The sequence below is a fragment of the Pyrus communis genome, chromosome 1 (genome assembly GCF_963583255.1).
Source record: "Pyrus communis chromosome 1, drPyrComm1.1, whole genome shotgun sequence".
NCBI classification, from domain to species: Eukaryota; Viridiplantae; Streptophyta; class Magnoliopsida; order Rosales; family Rosaceae; genus Pyrus; species Pyrus communis.
The window spans coordinates 30774090-30794109 of record NC_084803.1 but is presented as its reverse complement, the minus strand read 5'-3'; the positions used below and the strand labels follow the sequence as shown (position 1 = coordinate 30794109).

Sequence of the window (20020 nt, the reverse complement as noted above, 5' to 3'; positions counted from 1 at the left end):
ATGTATAGGTATGCCAATCATGCTCCACAATATGCCATTCATGCTCCATAATATGCCATTCAGAATCTCATAATCAAATATGAATGCTCAAGCGTAATTCACATCACAATATATAATCTGGCAGCCGGGAGTCACCTAACGTGACATGTACCGCTGCACCTAGAGCTCCACGCTCAACTCAATCACTGAATCTGCACACGAGTCGGAACCACCTAACGTGGTCTGTACGACAAGCTGGGTGTAATATATATGTATGCTCTAGTGCTACGATCACGTGAAGCTGTGCGATAATCGCGGGTCACCTACAAGTCGGAACCACCTAATGTGGTCTGTACGACAGGCTTGCACCTATCTTGGATCCAAGGCGAGCATGCGGTGCTGGTGAACATACACGTGAAGGCTGTGCCCTGGCCCTGGGCGGGAGCACTAACACCGGGGGTGCAGATTATGAGCTCTCTAAACCTCTCAAACTACCATCGCATAATAAACAGAAATGTATAACCACATGAATACCGCTTACCTGGCACTTACCTGTGCGTCCACAGCACCAATTACACATATATATATATGTATGCCAATTACCAATGCACGTGATGATGCATAAACAATATTCAAATGATGCATGGCATAAAACATATAACCTTTTCTATTCTATTTCTGGGAATTTAGAGGTATATAGGTATATACGGAAAACAAAAGCCCACTCACTAATAATTAGAAGGGTCGTAGCCCCCTTGCCTCGAGTGTGTACGCTCGTCTTCGGAAAACGAATCACCTATACGCGACAAAGTTACGAAAACGTTAATTTAAAAGCACCTAAGCAACTTCTCGTAATAACTTCTCATACATTGCTCAAATTGGACAATTGAATATACCAATGTGATCTACACAACCTCAGGATCACACACATATTTTTAGAAAAAATTTTGGACCACGCACGCGCCCCCACGCGCCGTCACAGGTACGGCCCTACGCGCCCCCACGCGCGGCCCACGTGCACTGCACACTGACGGCGTCAACTGACGCCGTCAGGAATATTCCGTTAACTGACGGAATATTCCGTCAAATCTAACCAGATTCCGTCCACTGCCGTTAGGAATATTCCGTTAGACTTAACGGAATATTCCCCTGTCTTCTCCGGCGAGCCTTCGCCGGCGCCGTCGCCGGCGCCGGTGGCCGGAAAACTGGGAAATTTTCCAACTTTGTTTTCTCACTCGTTTTTCAACCAAATTTCACGTTCTTTATACCAAAATGAAGCTTAGAACTAGTAGAACAACGTTAGACTAGTTTTAAGGCCTAAAAATTAAAGAATCTCACCTGCAACAACGATCCAAGTTCGGCCAACTTCGAACCTAGCCTTCCCAACGTCCAAATTCACCCAACGAACCACTCCGAGGCTCCTTGGGACCTCACAAACACATCTACAAGCTTAGAAATTCCAAAAACAAGCTAGTTTAGGTTTGCATGAACAGTGTTCAAATCGGACCTCGTTGAAACGACGTGAAAACAACGATATCCTTACCTGAAAATGGCACCTCTGAACTCCTCTCAGCTCCACGAACACGATGGTGGTCTTGGTTTCTTGTTTGGTGAAGATTTGATTAGGTTTGTATGTGTGTCCGTGTGTAGAGGAAGAAGAAGAAGAAGGTGAACTCGGGGAGGAAGAGAGAGAGAGAGAGACTGAGAGAAGAGAGAAGGGACAGAGTGAGGGAATGAGGGAGGGAATCCCGGGAAGAAAAGAAAATGTATGATTGTGTGTGGTCCCACCACCCACACAACACAAATATACACGTAAACGAATAGATTAGGGGTAAAATCGTAATTTCCCATGTACGTTAAAATGAAATTTGGGACGGGATGTTACATGAATGATATGATAAGTGATAAGTGGTGAATGATAAGTGATGAATGATAAGTAATGGGAGCATGTGAGGGAATGAATAATGAATGCATGTGTATGGTTTTGGGAGAAAGGTGGAGATGCACGGCATAAGGGAATTGGAAGGTTTAAATGTCCTAAAACTAAAGGGAACAAAGTTCCAACACTTTGGTCTTCAATTTCGTCCAACATTTTGGCGCCAAGCATAAGCTATCCATCCTTAGCCCAAAAGTGCTCCAAAAGTCTCCAAAATGCATCTTTTTGCTCCTTTAGCCCTTTGGACCTACAAACACACGAAAATAGCTTAAAGGACTAAAATAACTAAAGAAACATAACGTAAATGCACGAGAACAAGCCATTTAAGTCGCATGAATATGCTCCTATCAAGGTGGAATCATTGATGGCAGAGGTGGAAAGTCTTAAGCAAGAGATCCAGCAGCTTAAGTACGAGAATAGAAGTTTGCATGTGCTTGCAAATAACTATTCGTCAGGCATGAAGAGGAAGCTTGATGAGCTGCAAGAATCTGAGGGTCGAATTCACAGTGACCGTCAAAGGCTTGCGGCTTATCTCCAGAGGCACCTTTTTCCTGGGTCATCCAGCGCTTGGCCAAGTATTGAGGCCTGGAATGCTCTAGCTCCGATGCCTTCCGCTCCGATGGCCTCCGCTCCGATGCCTCCCGCTTCTATGCCTCGTAGTGGGGCTTCACGTAAACAACCTTTGTGAAGCTCCATCTGTCTCCATGTTTAGTATCTCTTTTTTTTTTTTTTTTTTTTTAATCAAATCAAACGGCATGGAATTGATCTTTGAATGGAGGGTGATACTTGAAATGATCCGGTAATGGTTTAAATTCTAGAGTGGATGCCTGAATCATTAACAACATATTAGTATAAAAGAAAATTGAAATTCGGGGAGGCGGCTTACCTTTGTGCTCCGACATGAACTTACAAATAAACACCCCTTCGAAAGTTATGACATGTCCCGTGTCATAAAACCCTTTTTCATAGCAACCCAATAGTTTGTCTACAAACATAGCCCTCATATACATTCGTATTAGTAAGCAAAAACACACTTAACCACAACTAACACAAGGCAAGTAGGCAAAGAATATGGAATGGTGACAACATAAACACAAAATGAGGAAAGAACACAAACCACACTAGGTTGCCTCCTAGTAAGTGCTTTATTTAATGTCTAGGCAAGACATGGTGGCTTGTCCACGGTGTTGTAAACTCAAGAAAATCTACAACTTGATAAACTTGCTCTTCCTCCACTTTCTCCAAATATGGTTTCAATCGCTGCCCATTGACTTTAAAAGAGGTGCCATTCTTCATGTTCTCTATCTCCACAGCTCCGTGGGGAAATGTTTGCAGCACCTTAAATGGTCCCACCCACCTAGACTTCAATTTACCTAGAAAAAGTCTCAAACGTGAGTCATACAACAGTAATTTCATACCTTGGTGAAACTCCTTCCGTAGGATGGCCTTGTCATGATAGAGCTTAGTCCGTTCCTTGTAGATTTTGGCATTCTCATATGCTTCATTTCTGAGTTCTTCCAACTCATTAAGTTGGAGCTTCCTTGCTATTCCAGCATCCTTGTAATCAAAGTTGAACTTCTTGATGGCCCAATATGCACGGTGTTCAAGCTCCATTGGCAAATGACAAGCTTTCCCAAACACAAGGCGATAAGGACTCATGCCAATGGGGGTCTTATATGCTGTTCTATATGCCCATAGTGCATCATTCAACCTCAGTGACCAATCCTTCCTTGTAGGGCTTACGGTCTTCATCAAAATGTTCTTGATCTCCCTATTGCTAATCTCCACTTGTCCTGAGGTTTGAGGATGGTACGGGGTTGCCACTTTGTGGTTGATGTTGTACTTCTTCATCAAGGATTCAAAGGGTTTGTTGCAGAAATGGCTGCCACCATCACTAATAATAGCTCTTGGGGTTCCAAACCTACAAAAAATCACATCTTTAAGAAAATTCAAAACAACCTTATGATCATTAGTTATTGTAGCAATGGCTTCAACCCATTTGGATACATAATCTACTGCCACTAATATGTATAAGTAACCAAAAGAGGATGGAAATGGTCCCATGAAATCGATTCCCCAAACATCAAAGAGCTCCACCACCAAAATGTTGTTCAATGGCATCTCATTTCTTCGGCTAATGTTCCCCATTTTCTGGCACCTATCACACTTAGAACAAAAATCAAAAGCATCTTTGAATAAAGTAGGCCAAAAGAAACCAGATTGTAAAACCTTTAGAGATGTCTTTTTGGCACCAAAATGTCCTCCACATGCCAATGTATGGCTGAACGTTAGAATGCTTTGTTGCTCACTCTCTGGGACACACCTCCTAATGATTTGGTCAGGGCAATATTTAAACAAATATGGTTCGTCCCAAACGTAGTGCTTTACCATGGCAAGGAACTTCTTTCTTTCCTGAAAAGAAAGATCATTTCTAATTATACCACAAACAAGATAATTAACAAAATCAGCATACCACGGTTCTTTTTCTTGAATAACAAGGAGTTGTTCATCTGGAAATGATTCATTTAGAGGCAAAGGTTGTCCAACTCCATGGTTTTCATTGAGCCGTGACAAATGGTCAGCCACAACATTATCACTTCCCTTCTTATCTCGAATTTCCAAGTCAAACTCTTGTAGTAAGAGTATCCATCTAATTAAGCGTGGCTTAGCATCCTTTTTTGTCATCAAGTACCTAAGGGCTGCATGATCAGAAAACACAATAACTTTAGATCCAACAAGATATGACCGAAACTTCTCTAAGGCAAAAATAATAGCAAGCAACTCCTTTTCAGTTGTGGAATAGTTAAGTTGAGCATCATTTAGAGTCTGGCTTGCATAGTAGATCACGTGTGGGAGCTTGTTCACCCTTTGCCCTAAAACTGCACCAATAGCATAGTCAGAGGCATCACACATTAATTCAAAAGGTAAAGACCAATCTGGTGCCATAATAATAGGGGCCGAGGTTAATTCATGTTTCAAAGTATTGAATGCATCCATACAAGCTTTATCAAAATGAAATACAACATCTTTAGCTAACAGATTGCATAATGGACGAGTGATCATTGAAAAGTTCTTAATGAAACGACGATAAAAACCCGCATGTCCCAAAAAACTTCTTACTCCCTTAACGGTTGTGGGAGCTGCCATATTGGTGATGATGTCAATTTTGGCTTTGTCCACCTCCATTCCTTGGCTAGAGATTACATGCCCCAACACAATTCCTTGTTTCACCATAAATTGGCACTTTTCCCAATTGAGAACCAAATTTGTTTCCTGACATCTTTGAAGTACTAAAGAGAGATGGTTAAGACATTCATCAAAAGAGGAACCAAACACTGAAAAGTCATCCATAAATACCTCAATGAATCTTTCTACCATGTCAGAAAAGATTGCCAACATGCATCTTTGGAATGTTGCTGGAGCATTGCAAAGTCCAAAAGGCATTCTCCTATATGCAAATGTGCCAAACGGGCAAGTAAAGGTAGTTTTCTCTTGATCCTCCGGAGCAATTGCAATTTGATTGTAACCTGAGTAACCATCAAGAAAACAATAGTGTGAGTAACCTGCCAATCTCTCAAGCATTTGATCTATGAAAGGCATAGGAAAGTAATCTTTTCTAGTGCTAGAATTCAACTTCCTGTAATCGGTGCAAACACGCCAACTAGCCGTGGGCTTTGTGGGCACAAGCTCTTTGTTTTCATTCTTCATCACCGTGATTCCCACCTTCTTAGGTACCACCTGAATAGCACTCACCCATTTGCTATCAGAAATGGGATATATGATCCCCACATCTAACAACTTCAACACTTCATTCCTCACAACTTCCTTCATGTGTGGATTGAGCCTCCTTTGTGGTTCACGGGTTGACTTTGCTCTCTCTTCCAAAAGAATCCTATGCATGCACATGGTAGGGCTTATTCCCTTGATATCTGCAATAGACCAACCAATAACTGATTTGAACTCTTTTAACACCCTAATTAGTTTATCTTCTTCATTTGGGGTGAGGTCAGAAGTTATGATAACTGGAAGAGTTTCAAATTCAGCTAGATATGCATACTTTAGATGTGGTGGAAGTGGTTTAAGTTCAAGTTTTGGTGCCTTAACAGTGGAAGGGGTTAAATGTGACCTCGATGGTTCTAAAGGCTCTAAAAGAGGTAAAATATTCAAAGGATACGGTGCCAATGCTTCCAAGGCAGCTACCTCTTCCATGAGTACATCTTCTTCATCAAACTCATCTTGAGATTGACTCAAAACAGTTTGTAATGGTTCATTAGATTGTGCCTGCAAGAACTTAGAGAAAACAAGCGAATCAAGCACATCAATGGCATAACAATCAAGAGATGAAGAAGGATGTGAAAGAGACTCAAACACTTTGAATTGAACGGTCTCTCCTAGCACTGTCATAGTGAGGAGTCCATTTTGCACATCAATGATGGTCTTGGCCGTGGCCATAAACGGTCTCCCAAGCAAAATAGGCAACTCTCGGTCATGTATAGGAGCTTCTTCCATGTCCAACACTACAAAATCCGCAGGCAAGATTAGTTTATCAATTTGAACTAGAATATCCTCTACTATACCTCTTGGATATTTCACGGATCTGTCCGCAAGTTGTAATGAGATGGTGGTGGCTTTCAATTCCCCCAAACCTAGTTGAAGGTACACAGAATAAGGCATTAAGTTGATGCTAGCACCTAAGTCAAGCATCGCCTTCTCTACCTTCTTGTCCTCTATGGTGATGTTGATAGAAAAACTTCCTGGATCCTTGAGCTTTGGTGGAAGTTTTCTTTGCAACACGGCACTTACATTCTCGGACACCACTACTTTCTCATGTGGTCCATATTTCCTTTTGTAGTTGTTTAACTCTTTGAAGAACTTCCCATAAGCTGGCATGTTCCTAATGACATCAAGCAAAGGTAAGTTAACATTCACCTTACTTAGAATATCAAAAATCTCCTTAAATGACTTATCCTGCTTGCTCTTGGCAAGTCTTCCAGGGAATGGTATTGGTGGAGTGTAAGGTTTCTCAGCCTTGTGAAGATTTGGTGCTTCAAACGAGGGAGTAGCATGGCTTGGTTCCTCATTTGGTTTCTCATTTTCTCCTTGAGTAACCCCTGCATTCACATGATCAGATTCATTAGTAACTTCATTGCCAACTCTATTATTGATAACTTTACCACTTTTAAGTGTAGTGATTGCTTTGGCTTGCTTTTGGTTCCTTTGGAGTATCACGGGTTGGCTTGGAAACTTTCCAACCTCTCTTTGGCTCAAGGCATCTGCAATCTGCCCCAATTGTGTCTCCATTTTGGTTAGAGCCGCCGAATGTTGTTGGAGAGTGCTATTGGTGGTTTGTTGGAATTGCAAGGTATTTTAGGCTAACAATTTAACCGTATCCTCAAGAGTAGGTTTTGGGTGGAAGTTTTGGAATTGAGTGTTGTTCTTCCACGAAAGATTGGGGTGATCTCTCCAACTTGGGTTATATGTATTGGAATACACATCATTCCTTGGCCTTTGATTGTAAGAATTCATGAGGTTCACTTGCTCTTGGACATACTCGGGGTAAGCCTCCCTAGATGGACATTGATGAGTAAGGTGGCTTGGTATGTTGCAAATGGCACACAGTTCACTTGCTTTTGGCACCATGTTGAGCACGGATTCAAGCTTCTTTTCTAGGTTAGCTACCTGCAAAGAAAGATCATGATTAGAGCTTGTTTCATATACTCCAACTCTCTTACCCCTTACATCTTTGTGTTGAGCATTAGATCCCAACATCTCATAAATGTTATATGACTCTTGAGCATTCTTTTTCTTCAAAGCTCCACCTGCTGCATTATCAACAGTTGATTGACATGTTTGGGTTAGTCCATCATAGAAAATTTGCATTTGTAAGTGAAGAGGTAACCCATGGTGTGGACATTGCAACAAAAGGCCTTTAAAGCACTCCCAACACTCATTGAAAGGTTCTCCATCATCTTGTTTGAAGTTGAAGATTTGTCCCCTTAATGTGGCTGTCTTTTGAGTGGAAAAGAACTTTTCCAAAAACTTCTTAGCCACGGCATCCCATGTGGTGAGTGAACCAGGTACTAGAGTCATTAACCAACCCTTGGCCCTATCTTTCAAGGTGTAAGGGAACACTCTCATCCTCAAATTTGCTTCACTTACTCCTTGTAAAGGTAAACCACTCACAACATTGTAAAATTCTTTAATATGAGCTAAAGGATCTTCATTAGGTAAGCCATAAAAAGAAGGAAACATATGGAAATGTGAAGATTTAAGATCATAGTTTCTAGCTTCTGTGGGCAGCAAGATGCATGAAGGTGAATTTGGTATGATTGGTTGAGCAAAATCCTCCAAAGCTCGAAGATCATCTTGGTTGCCCGCCATCTCTTCTTCTCTTTCCCAATTAAAGTGCTCAGATCCTTCACTTGTTGGACTAGACGGTTTTCCTTCCTCTTCTTCACGGACAATGGAGGAACTTGTTGGCACAAAGCTTTCCAAAGTGTTGCCCTTTAACCGTTCAATTCTTTGGCCTAATTCAGCAAGTCTATTTGACATATACTACCTGAAACAAGATAAAACAAGTTTGAATAAAAATCAGAAATCTACTTGAAATGAAAAGAACAAGGTTTAATATCAAAACAAGCAATTATAAGGGACTGAAATCAGTCCCCGGCAACGGCGCCATTTTGATTGATGTTTTCCTTCTTCGTGCTAGAATATGTTTAGTATAATGGCACAAGTAAGGGTGTCGAATCCACAGGGACTAATTGGACCTATACAACTACTTGTTTTACAAGAACTCTATAAGAGAAATAAAACTAATCAATTTAGGCAGATTTGTTGTTGTAACTTGAAAGCACAAGAAAATGAAGTAGACACAAATAAATGAATCAACAATTAATAAAATGAGATAGCACAAATGGAGATGAAGCTAGGGATTCAGTTTCACCATTGCTAAGCCAAGTCCATGCTTGTTAAGTCAGATTATACTCATCCATCTACCTATTTCTTGGGTTTGTTTCACTTAGATATGATCAACCATATGATGTGTGGACTTGATCAAATGTTCCTAATCATGAACCTAAGTGTGATGTGCAACTTTGGTCCCTAATCAAGAACATGACACGCACAAGAAACTTTCATAAAACCAAAGGAAACACTCGGCAGGTTGTTTGCAAAGCATTCCCTTCATTCATTCACATATCCACCAAGAGTATGCATGATGTGTGCTTTACTCTTGGCTAAACAACCTGTGGTTAAATCAAATGGTGATCAAACATTAAAATCAACACACAAAGTCACAATTAAATCAGAGAATGAAACAAGAAATAGATGGATCAACTGAGCATTCTGAAATAACTACATGGCAATCTTGCAAGGCTACATCGAATCCCTAGAAAGAAATTAGTTACACTTCATGTTTACAGAATGTTTGATATAAAAATATACAACATGAATGAACATAGAATTAAGGAGAAAGAACCCTTGAAGCAAAACTGATGTCGAAATCCCTTAAGAGTTGCCTTCGGTGTGGTGCTCCAAGTGTGTTGTAAAGGAAGGTGGAGCGGCTAAGGTTGAATGGTTTCTGCGAATGGGAGAGTGGATGGAATGAAACCGAGAAGAGATTGTGTAGAAATGGAAGGGAATTTGCGGCAAAGGGGATGTGTTTGTGGTATCTTGTGTATGAAAATGAGATGTTGTTTGTGTGAAGTGTGTGTGAATGCATGTGGATTAAAGAGTGAATGGTGGCTGAAATAATGATGGAAAACAGCTAGGAGAAGTATGGAATGCATGTGAAATGTAAAGGGAAAAGCTGGAAATGGCTAGGAAAGTCACGGCATAGACTTCTTTGGTGCAGAAATGGGTGTTGTTTGCATGTGAATTGAAGTTAGGGTGAATGATGATGAATGGATGTGGATTAAAGAATGAATGGTGGTGTAATGATGAAGTGTGATGGCTGAAAATGGCAAGGGAAATGCATGTGTTTGCACGGCAAAGAGGGAATGTTGGTGTTTTTGTGTTGGTTTGAATGGTTTAATTAATGGGAGTGCATGTTTGAATGATTAAAGTGCATGTGGGTGAATATGTGGCTGATTTATGAAAGGAAGGCATGTGTTGATGAAGTGGAATGACAACTAGGTTATGAGGGGAATGCATGTGATGCATGGCAAGGTTTTAGAATGGGCTTAAAATAGGGTTGTTTTTTATGGAATGGATGGTTCTTTGCATGGCTATAAGGGAGAGAATAAGAGAGAATGGGCTAGGCCCTTTGTTGTATGTCCTAAATTGCATAAATGGCCTTCAATTTCGTCCATCCTTTTGGCTCCATGGATAAGCTATCCAATCCATGCCCAAAAATGCTCCAAATAGCCTCAAAATGCATTTTCTTGCTCCCTAAGCCCTTAGAACCTGAAAACACACAAAAGAAGCATAAAGAACTAAAATAACTAAAGAAACATAACGTAAATGTACGAGAACAAGCCATTTAAGTCGCATGAATATGCTCCTATCAGGATCCCCACGACAGCAAGTAAATGAGGTAAGTTCCACACCCGACATTCATTCACAATTAGCTAATCTTACTTCCATTGTGTCTCAGATGGCCGAAGGAATGAGGATGCAAGGACCAATTATGTGTGGAGTGTGTTCTATCCAAGGACATGCTTCTGAGAAGTGCCCACAACTCATGGAAAATGGTGGATAGGAAAGCGCAAATGCTATTGGGTTTCAAGGCCAAAACCAACCAAGGAACGATCCGTATTCCAACACCTACAATCCCAGTTGGAGAGACCACCCAAACTTCAAGTGGAGGGAGCCCCAACAACCACCACAACAAGGAGGCTTTAGGCAACAACCCCCGGGCTTCTACAACAAGCCATACGCACCCACACAAGCACCTCCACAATCTTCCCAAACAAGTTCAGGTAACACTTTAGACAATGATACACTTCTTAAGTTACTAACGAATTTGTCTCAGGGGCAAGAAAACCAAGCCAAAGCAATGCAAAATCAAGAAAAAAGGGTGGATCAATTGGAGAAACAAATTGGGCAGATTGCAGAGTTTGTAGGGCAATTCCGAGACCAAGGCAAGCTCCCAAGCTCAACCATTCCAAACCCTAAGGGAGGGTTCGAAACGGCCAATGCCATACTCTTGAGAAGTGGAAAAGAAATCGGGGCAGGTCCTACACCATCACCATCAGGTCTTAACGAGGACGAAAAACTGAGAATTGAAGAGGAGGAAATAGGACAACCCACGGCAAAGGTGGAAACACCTTTGCCGCAAGCTTTTATTGATCCAAAAATGTCCAATTCGACCAAAAAGGGTAAGAATGTGTCAAATTCGGTTCCTACTAATGTTTTTCCTTTGAATGTGCCTTTTCCTAGTAGGTTCATGCAAACAAAGAAGGAGGAGCAGGAGAAAGACATTCTTGAGACGTTTAGGAAGGTCCAAGTAAACATTCCTTTACTTGATGCCATTAAGCAAGTGCCCAGGTATGCATGATAGGAGCATATTTAGGCGACTTTGTTGGCTTGTTCTTGTGCATTTACGTTGTTATTTCTTAGTTCTTTAAGTCTTTTAAGCCATTTTCGTATGTTTTCAGGTTCTAAGGGCTAAAGGAGCAAAGAAGTGCATTTTGGAGCCTTTTGGAGCACTTTTGGGCTAAGGATGGATAGCTTATGCTTGGAGCCAAAGCATTGGACGAAATTGAAGACCAAGTGAGCCTAGAATCGAAGGAAGAAGGAGGAATCAAGAATTGGAAACTAGTTTCCATTATGGGGAGTTTCTATTCTTGAAAGGTTTCCAATTATGCAAGTTTCCAAATAATTTGGTTGCCTAAATCACATGTTCTAGAAGCCCTAGACATGTGCCGCACCTTACCTTCCTCTTCTCTCCCAAAATCTGCAAGTTTGGCACTTTCCCCTTCTTTTCCTCCCTTGTGCCGCAAGACTTAGCCTTTTTCCCCTAATTCCTGATTTCAATTACCTATTCTAAAGGGATTTAACTTAATTCCTGATTCTTAGAATTGATTTAGGGAATTAAACACTTACTTATTTCATGCAAGCCTTGCCGTGCACTTCCTTTGACCCTTCCTCTTCCTTGCCGTGCAAGGGGGAGGATTCTTTCCTATTTCTAGAGTCTTTGACTTAATTTCTGATTACCTAAATAACCTAGGGTTTTATTTCCTGAAATCCTATTAATAAACCTCCTTGTTGCAGCCACAAAACATTCATTCATTCACCATTCATGCCAGAAATTCTTGCCATCCCTCTAACACATCCATACTTCACCATTCTTCATACTTTCTGCCCAAAAACAACCCTTGCCGTCCCCTACATCCATCCCTATCCTAAACACATCATTCTACATCATCCATAATCCCCAAAACTCACCATAACCCCTTGTGCCGCAGCAACTAGGAGAGGAAGGAAGCCTAAACGTTTCATGCTTGCAGATTGGAGTGTTTAGGTGTACTTCGTTCTTGTTTTCAATGTTTACTTTGCTATTACTTTCTAAGGTTGCTGTAATCATGAGTGGCTAAACCCCTAATTAGTTAGGGGAAAGTTTGAAGCCATGAACATGTTTGAAATATGAATTGATTTTTTCCAATTGTGATTTGTTAAGTTGTGATTGCAATTCAATTATCTGTTTATTAAAAACTTGTTTTTGTATGTTGATTAGGGATGGATACTTAGTCTTCATGCATAAACTTGATGCTAGTTTATAAACGAGTTTCACCTAATCGTCACAAGTTTATAAACATGAGTAGTGCAGGTTGCTAGTCACAACCGCGTTAATTGAATTCTTGGCAAGAGTTTCATGCTTTTCATAGTAACAATTGCCTCGTCAATACTTATAGTTTTCATTAAACTTAATGATCTTTGATTGTACCTTTATTGTGCTTTTCACGTAAGGGACTTTTAGAGAATGTTTTGAGTTGTTGTATGCGCATTCCTGATGCGGGATTTATACGCACACAAATTAAACCCTCTTTTCGTCAAATTGTAGTATATGTATAAGTAGGGATCGTTCTGGACCGGGGATTAGGAGGGATTGTTAATCACTTGGATTTGACTCAAAAACGTAAAAACGTAATATAAAACACTAAACTAGACTCAAAGAATGTAAAACTAAACTTTAAAACACTAAAACAAACCAAAAGACTCAAAACAACACAAACACACTCAAATCTGCCTAAAAACCACTTTCTGGGCAGATTTGAGTACAAACACAAATTTGGACGAAATTGGGAAATAAATTTAATCAAAACTCTTAAAAACACAAACTAAGATACTTTCTAACTAATTTGACATTAAAGTAAAGGGGGATTGAGTTTTATACGAAATTAAGCTAAAATGTACAGATTGTAAATTAAAGCAAAATGTAAATGTGAATGTGATAGAATGAATGGAATGAAGGCTAGCTAAGGGGTTCATCTCCATACATGTTATACTTGCACAATAAAACGATTTCCAATTGCATTTCAATAAATCATGAAACTCAACACCCCGGGTTAACCGTGATGCACTAATTAACCTTCAAATCTTCCTAACGTTATTGAATTGGATGGGTTAGCGCATACAACAATTCAAAACATTCCCCACAAGTCCTCAACATGAATGCATAGAAGAGATACAAGCAAGAATCATTACGCTCTATGAAAATTATAAGTGTTGACGAGGCATTCGTTACTATGGATTGCATGAAACTTATGCCAAGAATTCATTTAACGCGATTGTTTATAAGCAACCTCCACTACTTGTGAATATAAGTTCATAACGATTAGGTGAAACTCACTTATATTCTAGCGTCATATTCATGCATGAAAATTAAGTGTGCACTCTCAATGAACATACATAAATAAGTTATCAATCAAACAGTTAAACGAATTGAATCCACAACTTATGAAACGCAATTAGAAGTATTCAAATCAAAATGCAAGCATAAACATATATTCGAATCATTCCCTAACCAAAGGGGGGTTTAGTTCCTCATGGTACAAAACAAAGAGAATCAAAGAAACACCTAAACATTCCAACAACTCAAACTTGAATTGTATGAACGTTTAGGCACTCTTCTCTTCCATTCCTCATTCGTACAAAACAAAGAGTATTGAATTTAAACATTGAAATCAAAGAAACACCTAAACATTCCAACAACTCAAACTAGAATTGTATGAACGTTTAGGCACTCTTCTCTTCCTCTTCGTTGTAGCACAAGGTCTAGGGATAGTTTGATGGTGTGAATGGTTTGGGGAGTGGTGGAAATGGAAGGATGGTGTTTGGATTGTAAGGGAGAGCACGGCACAAGGGAGTTTTATGGTCTACATTTCTGCAATGGATGAGTGTTTATGAATGGAATGGATGGACTTGTGAAGGGCACGGCCCCAAGGGACCAATTTCTGTTGTGAAATGAATTGTGGCTGAAATGCATGCTTATTTATAGGTAAATAAGAGGGAACATGACAGCTAGGAGGTGGGTGGAAATCTGAAATGGTGATGGGAGATGCATGTGGCTGATTTATGCATGTGATTAAAGCTAGAGTGATGATGATGAATGCATGTGCAAAGGAAGTGGATTTTCTGCAAATGCAAGATGAATGTGCATGGCTGAAAATGCATGTGAAAGCATGTGAATTAAATGGATGTGGGTGGCTGCAATGATGAAGTGAATAAAGGGTGCATGTGGGTTAATTAATTAAAGGGAGTGCATGTGGGTGCAAGGTGTGAATGATTATGAGTGCATGTGCAATGTTTTAAAGGATGGAATGCATGTGAATATGCTAGAAATCTGATGGGAATGAATGATTAAATGTGAATGGCTGATTAGAATCTAGGGTGCATGTGGGTTAGAAATGCATGTGGGTGAATGTTTGAATGATTATAGGGGAAACATGACAGCTAGGTTGGTTGGTGGCTGCCATGGAGGTGTGGAATGATGGAATTGCACAAGGGGAATGCATGTGCACGGTTTTGGTGTGGAGAAATGATTATGGATGCATGTGTTGAATGATTTCTTGGTGAGGGATGTGGAGTGGCTGGAATGATGAAAGAATAAAGGGTGCATGTGGGTTAATTAATTAAAGGGAGTGCATGTGCAATGTTGTTGTTGGTGCAATGATGGAGGAACAAGTGCATGTGGCTGAAATGTGGAAGGTGTGTGGCTACTTCAAGTAGGAATCCTTGTGACATCAACTCTTCAATTTCGTCCATTCCTTTTGCTCCAAGTATAAGTTATCCCTTCCAAGTCCAATTTTGCTCCAAAATGCTCCAAAATGCATCTTTTTGCTTCCTTAGCCACATGAACCTAAAAACACACGAAAATGGCTTAAACGCCAAAAACAACTATGAATTAACAATATAAATGCACGAAAACAAGCTAAGTAAGTCGCCTAAATATGCTCCTATCAAATTCCCCCACACTTAGCTTTTGCTAGTCCTCGAGCAAAACAAAACAAAAGAAACCAAAAACAAAACAAAACGAACAAAACACAACCTACACCTTCCAACAATCGTCTTAGGGATTTCCAATGCACATGACATGTTAAAAATCATTATTCCCACAGATTTTGGTTATCTTTACACTTAAGTACATACTTAATCATAGTCACCACATACTAATTCACAATTAAGCATTTAAAACTATATTTTGAATGTAGTAACATGCCTTAGAGAATTTGCTCAATTCCTTACAAGATATGCACTCAATTTTCACTCAGATTTTCTGACTACACACCCTAAACTAGTTATATGTGAGAAGGTTGATGTAAACATAAAAACGAACACTCACATATATGTATTTCAAAGGAAGCAATTTCTGGAGTTAATAAGCATGTTTAGATATGATCTCATGAATGGAATGCTACTACTTAGATGCGAGAACCAGTGACACCATAAGCTCATATCAATTCGAAACTCCACATTTTGAAACACATAACACTCAAGATAGAAGTCAAAGGGTTGTAACGGGGCTAGGGTATTGGCTAACAATGAAAGGTGAAGGATAAACAAGCAATAGTGAGCAAAGTATTGAATTAGGCACTTAGAATTCCCTTAAGAACGTAGAAGTCAACTTTGAACACCCAAGGGAAAGTCACACAAAACTTAGGGCCATATTCAACTTTTTGGACCCTTTCTTCAACCATCAACGCTCGTGAGTTCATTCTTACTTATTTTCACTCCTTTTTTTTTTTCTTTTCTTCTTCTTTTTCTTTTGAATCTCAAAACATACATATAAACGTAAGAACAAACTTTTACTCGCCCACACTCATTTTCTTGCATAATGTAACTCAAAAGGAATTCATTTAAGTCATGCTCACTATACTTTAAGAACAAGGGTATAGGAAAGTCCTACTCTAGGCTAGGTAAGGGGTGATGTGGGTTAACAAAGAATAAAGGCTAAACGAGGCTCAACGGGGTTAAAACTTACAACAAATACGAAATATGGGAAGTAAGGCTATTTGGCTATGGTGGCAACTACACAACTTCATCTTGATATATGTTATGCAATTCAACGTCATGCTTTGAATGAAACGGATATAAGTTCTAGCATTTAGTTCTATCATGATACAATTGCATTCTAAGTAGCAACCAAGCAAGGAATAATGAGATCATGCAACAAGTTTAGAAAACAAAGAATCACAGAAAATAACTCTCCAAAGAAAGTAATGGCTCGAGTCTCACAGGGATGTAGCGTTTGTTTGAGTTCCTTCCTTGAAGCATGTTACAAAAACGAATTTTTCTTTTATGATTGCATGTGAAGTCATACATTATAACCATAACCAAGCATATACCAAGAGTAAATCAAACTTTTCTCTATGTTTATAATTCTTTTTAACCGTCATGCAATTACAAACCAAATCCTTATCATTGTGTTGGAAGGTACCCTAAGACACAAACACACAAAAACGACTCAAAACACTCTTTTTAGGCTTTTTAAAACATGTTTTTCAAATTTTTATGTGATTTTTGGAGTTATAAAAACAAAACATACTAAAACACTCTAAAACAACTTAAAAACACCTTAAAACAGCAAGGAACAACATTTGAAGTCATGGGTGATAAAATCCCACGAATTTGCATTAACAACATTAGTTACCCCCCCACACTTAAATCAAACATTGTCCTCAATGTTTTAAGCATAGATTCACACAAAACATAAGTAAACACACAAAAAGCACTTAAACATACTAAACATGGCAGAATGTAATTAACAAAGAGAAGAGTTTAGGGACGCAAATCTGGTTATGGAGTGTAAATTCCCTCTTCTCCTTGGTGATTGCATTGAGGCTTTGATCTTTATGATTCCACAGGCTTACTCTTGAACTGGTTTCCGCCCATCATTGATTTTCCTTTGTGCTACTCTTGAACTGGGCAGCAGGATTCTTTTGGGTCTCCCCCGAAGGTCTGAGCTAGGTCTGAGCTTCCTCCTTTTATCTGTTTCTTTGTTCAATCTTTCCAATTCGTATTGAAGAGGGTTAGAGGATAGCTCAGCATATGCAGTTGTTGCTTGTCTCCACATGCTTCAATGTATCATTTTCACTTGCCTTACTTGCTCCGTTGAAGATGACTACTCGAGAGCAACGCTAGGTAAGCAATCAGGAATAGATTCCAGGCAGTTGGCTCCAGATCGGAAGACTGACTCCAAGTGCCGGCTGATTGCTTCTTTTACTTTGCCATGCGAGTAAGAACAAGGACAAAGAAAAAGACAGGGAAAGAGCATGATATGAGATACTTTTGCTTTTGACCTTGATGATATGAGATACCTTTGCTTTTGAAGAAGCGGTGAATGAATCAGCACACTTCAATCCGCCGTTTCCTCCTGGGTCATATGTACTCCAGGCATCTGGTATCATCTTTGGGGAAGAAGAAAGAATTGAATATTTCGAAAGGCTTTGCTGGGAGTGCGCCCTCAGAGGTGAGGGAGAGTTGGGCATTTTCTTCAGGTTTGCCTTGCCATAAAAGACGAAGGTCGACATATATAGAGATAATATCAAGTGGTGGTACTGTTCGTTTACCCTTGTCGACAAATGTCTCTTCGATATCAGAACGACGCCTCTTCAATTTCTGAGTAGGCGCCCCTTCGATTTCTGAACGACGCCCCTTTGCTTTCTGAACGACACGTAGTAGTGCGGATGCGGCTCCTTTTGACAAAGCTGCACGCGTTTTCTGAAAAGCAGAGAAAGCGTCGCCGAACTTTGCGCTTGTCGGCTAAAGATGTGTAGTTGCAATGATGGCCTCCACGTGTTGTCTGAAAAGAAGAAATCTTTTGACAAAGTTGAACGCGTCTTCTGAAAAGCCGAGAACGCGTTGCCTAAATTACGCCGGAAATTCCGGCTTTTTGAATTGGTGGACGCATCGCCTTGGCTTCTTATAGAGCTATCGATCACCACAACAAACACACTCTGAAGAATTCCCATTCTTGAAAATCGACTCCGGCCCTTTGAGAATTAACTCCATCCACCCCATCTCTTTGAACACTTTTGAAAAATGGCAAACTCATCGAACCTTAGCTTGGAATTGAGCCTTAGCAGTGATACGGGCGCGCCGCGTCAAGGTAACGTATGGCGCCCTTCTTTCTTATCTTCTAACGGTCTTCTTACAGGTGAAGACTCTGTGATGCAGGACGCCACAACAGCTACAATAGTAGCTAGGAACCTCCTCACTCCAAAAGATAGTAGGCTGTTGTCAGGACGGTTCGATGAGTTGGCCGTTCAAGAGTCCCTCGCACTTAGTGTTCAGTGTGCGAGTTCTGTGTCCAACATGGGCCAACGCCTGCTTGCCCGCTCCCGTCAGGTGGAATCATTGATGGCAGAGGTGGAAAGTCTCAAGCAGGAGATCCAGCAGCTTAAGTACGAGAATAGAAGTTTGCACGTGCTTACAAACAACTATTCGACGGGCATGAAGAGGAAGCTTGATGAGCTGCAAGAGTCTGAAGGTCGGATTCAAAGTGACCGTCAAAGGTTTTCGTCTTTCCTCCAGAGGCACCTTTTTCCTGGATCATCCAGCGTTTGCCCAAGTATTGAGGCCTGGAATGCTCTAGCTCCGATGCCTCCCGCTCCGATGCCTTTCGCTTCGATGCCTTCCGCTTCAATGCCTTCCGCTTCTATGCCTTCCGCTTCTATGCCTTCTGCTTCGACGCCTCGTAGTGGGGCTTCACGTAAACATCCTCTGTGAAGGCTCCATCTTTCTCCATGTTTAGTATCTTTTCTCTTTTTTTTTTTTTTTTTTTTTTTTTTACATAAATAAAATCAAACGGCATGGAATTGGTCCTTGAATGGAAGGTGATACTTGAAGTGAACCGGCATTGGTTTGAATTCTAGTGTAGGTGCCTGATTCATAAAAAACAGCAAGTTAGTATAAAATGTAATGGAATTTGGAAAAAAAAACTTTCTTGTTTTGTCCGATAAGAACTCAATGACAAACACCACTCCTTTGAAAGTTTCAGGGATATTGGACTTGGCCAGATTGCAAGTGATGGTTATGACTTGTCCAATGTCATCAAATTTAACTTCTTTGGATTTTTTGGTTTCAAGAACGTCCTCTTTGATGAATTCATGACATTCCCTACTTTGCACCTTTGGAAGGGCTTCCAAGATGTCTTTTTCACTTTCTTCTTCCTTGGAATTCATGAACCTGCAAGGAATAGGGATATTTGTTGGAATGGGGTTAGAACTAATTGGAACAACCTTACTTGAATTAGATGGCGTAGGAGCAATAAGTGCTTCTGACAAAGGTGCTTCAAATCCTCCCTTCGGATTTACAATGGTTGAACTAGGGAGTTTGCCTTGATCGCAAAATTGTCCTACGAACTCCGCTATCTGCCCAATTTGCTTTTCCAAGTGGTCCAACCTTTTGTCTTCTTGTCGAGCCTCATTGTCTTGATTTTGTGAGCCCTGCACCAAACAAATTAATTCGTTAAGCTTTTGATTATAATCTATTGACGAACTTAAATTTGGTTGGGCATATTGAATATGAGGTTGTGGTGGGTGTATAGGTCTTGAATAGAACTCCTCATATGGCTGCCAATATCCTTCTTCTTGAACATGTTGAGGTTCCCACCACATAGAGTTTGAATGATCACTCCAATCTGAACTGTAAGTATTGGAA

At 40.2% G+C, this 20020-nt stretch overlaps 1 protein-coding gene and 1 non-coding gene across 2 annotated transcripts; one reads left to right on the top strand and one right to left on the bottom strand.

Moving 5' to 3' along the window:
* Positions 1 to 445: 445 nt before the first annotated feature.
* Positions 446 to 5752, bottom strand: LOC137725770 (uncharacterized; the record flags this gene model as incomplete). The annotated part of the gene is made up of 5 exons (XM_068464554.1): positions 446 to 470; positions 3558 to 3936; positions 4183 to 4545; positions 4747 to 4941; positions 5665 to 5752. Coding segments are annotated over 5 exons (1050 nt in total), but the record flags the coding sequence as incomplete, so codon positions are not given.
* Positions 5753 to 7811: 2059 nt separating this feature from the next.
* On the top strand, positions 7812 to 7922 carry LOC137720274 (small nucleolar RNA R71). Its single transcript, XR_011066484.1, has one exon. It is a non-coding gene; the product is annotated as a small nucleolar RNA R71 (small nucleolar RNA).
* The last annotated feature ends 12098 nt before the right edge of the window (positions 7923 to 20020 follow it).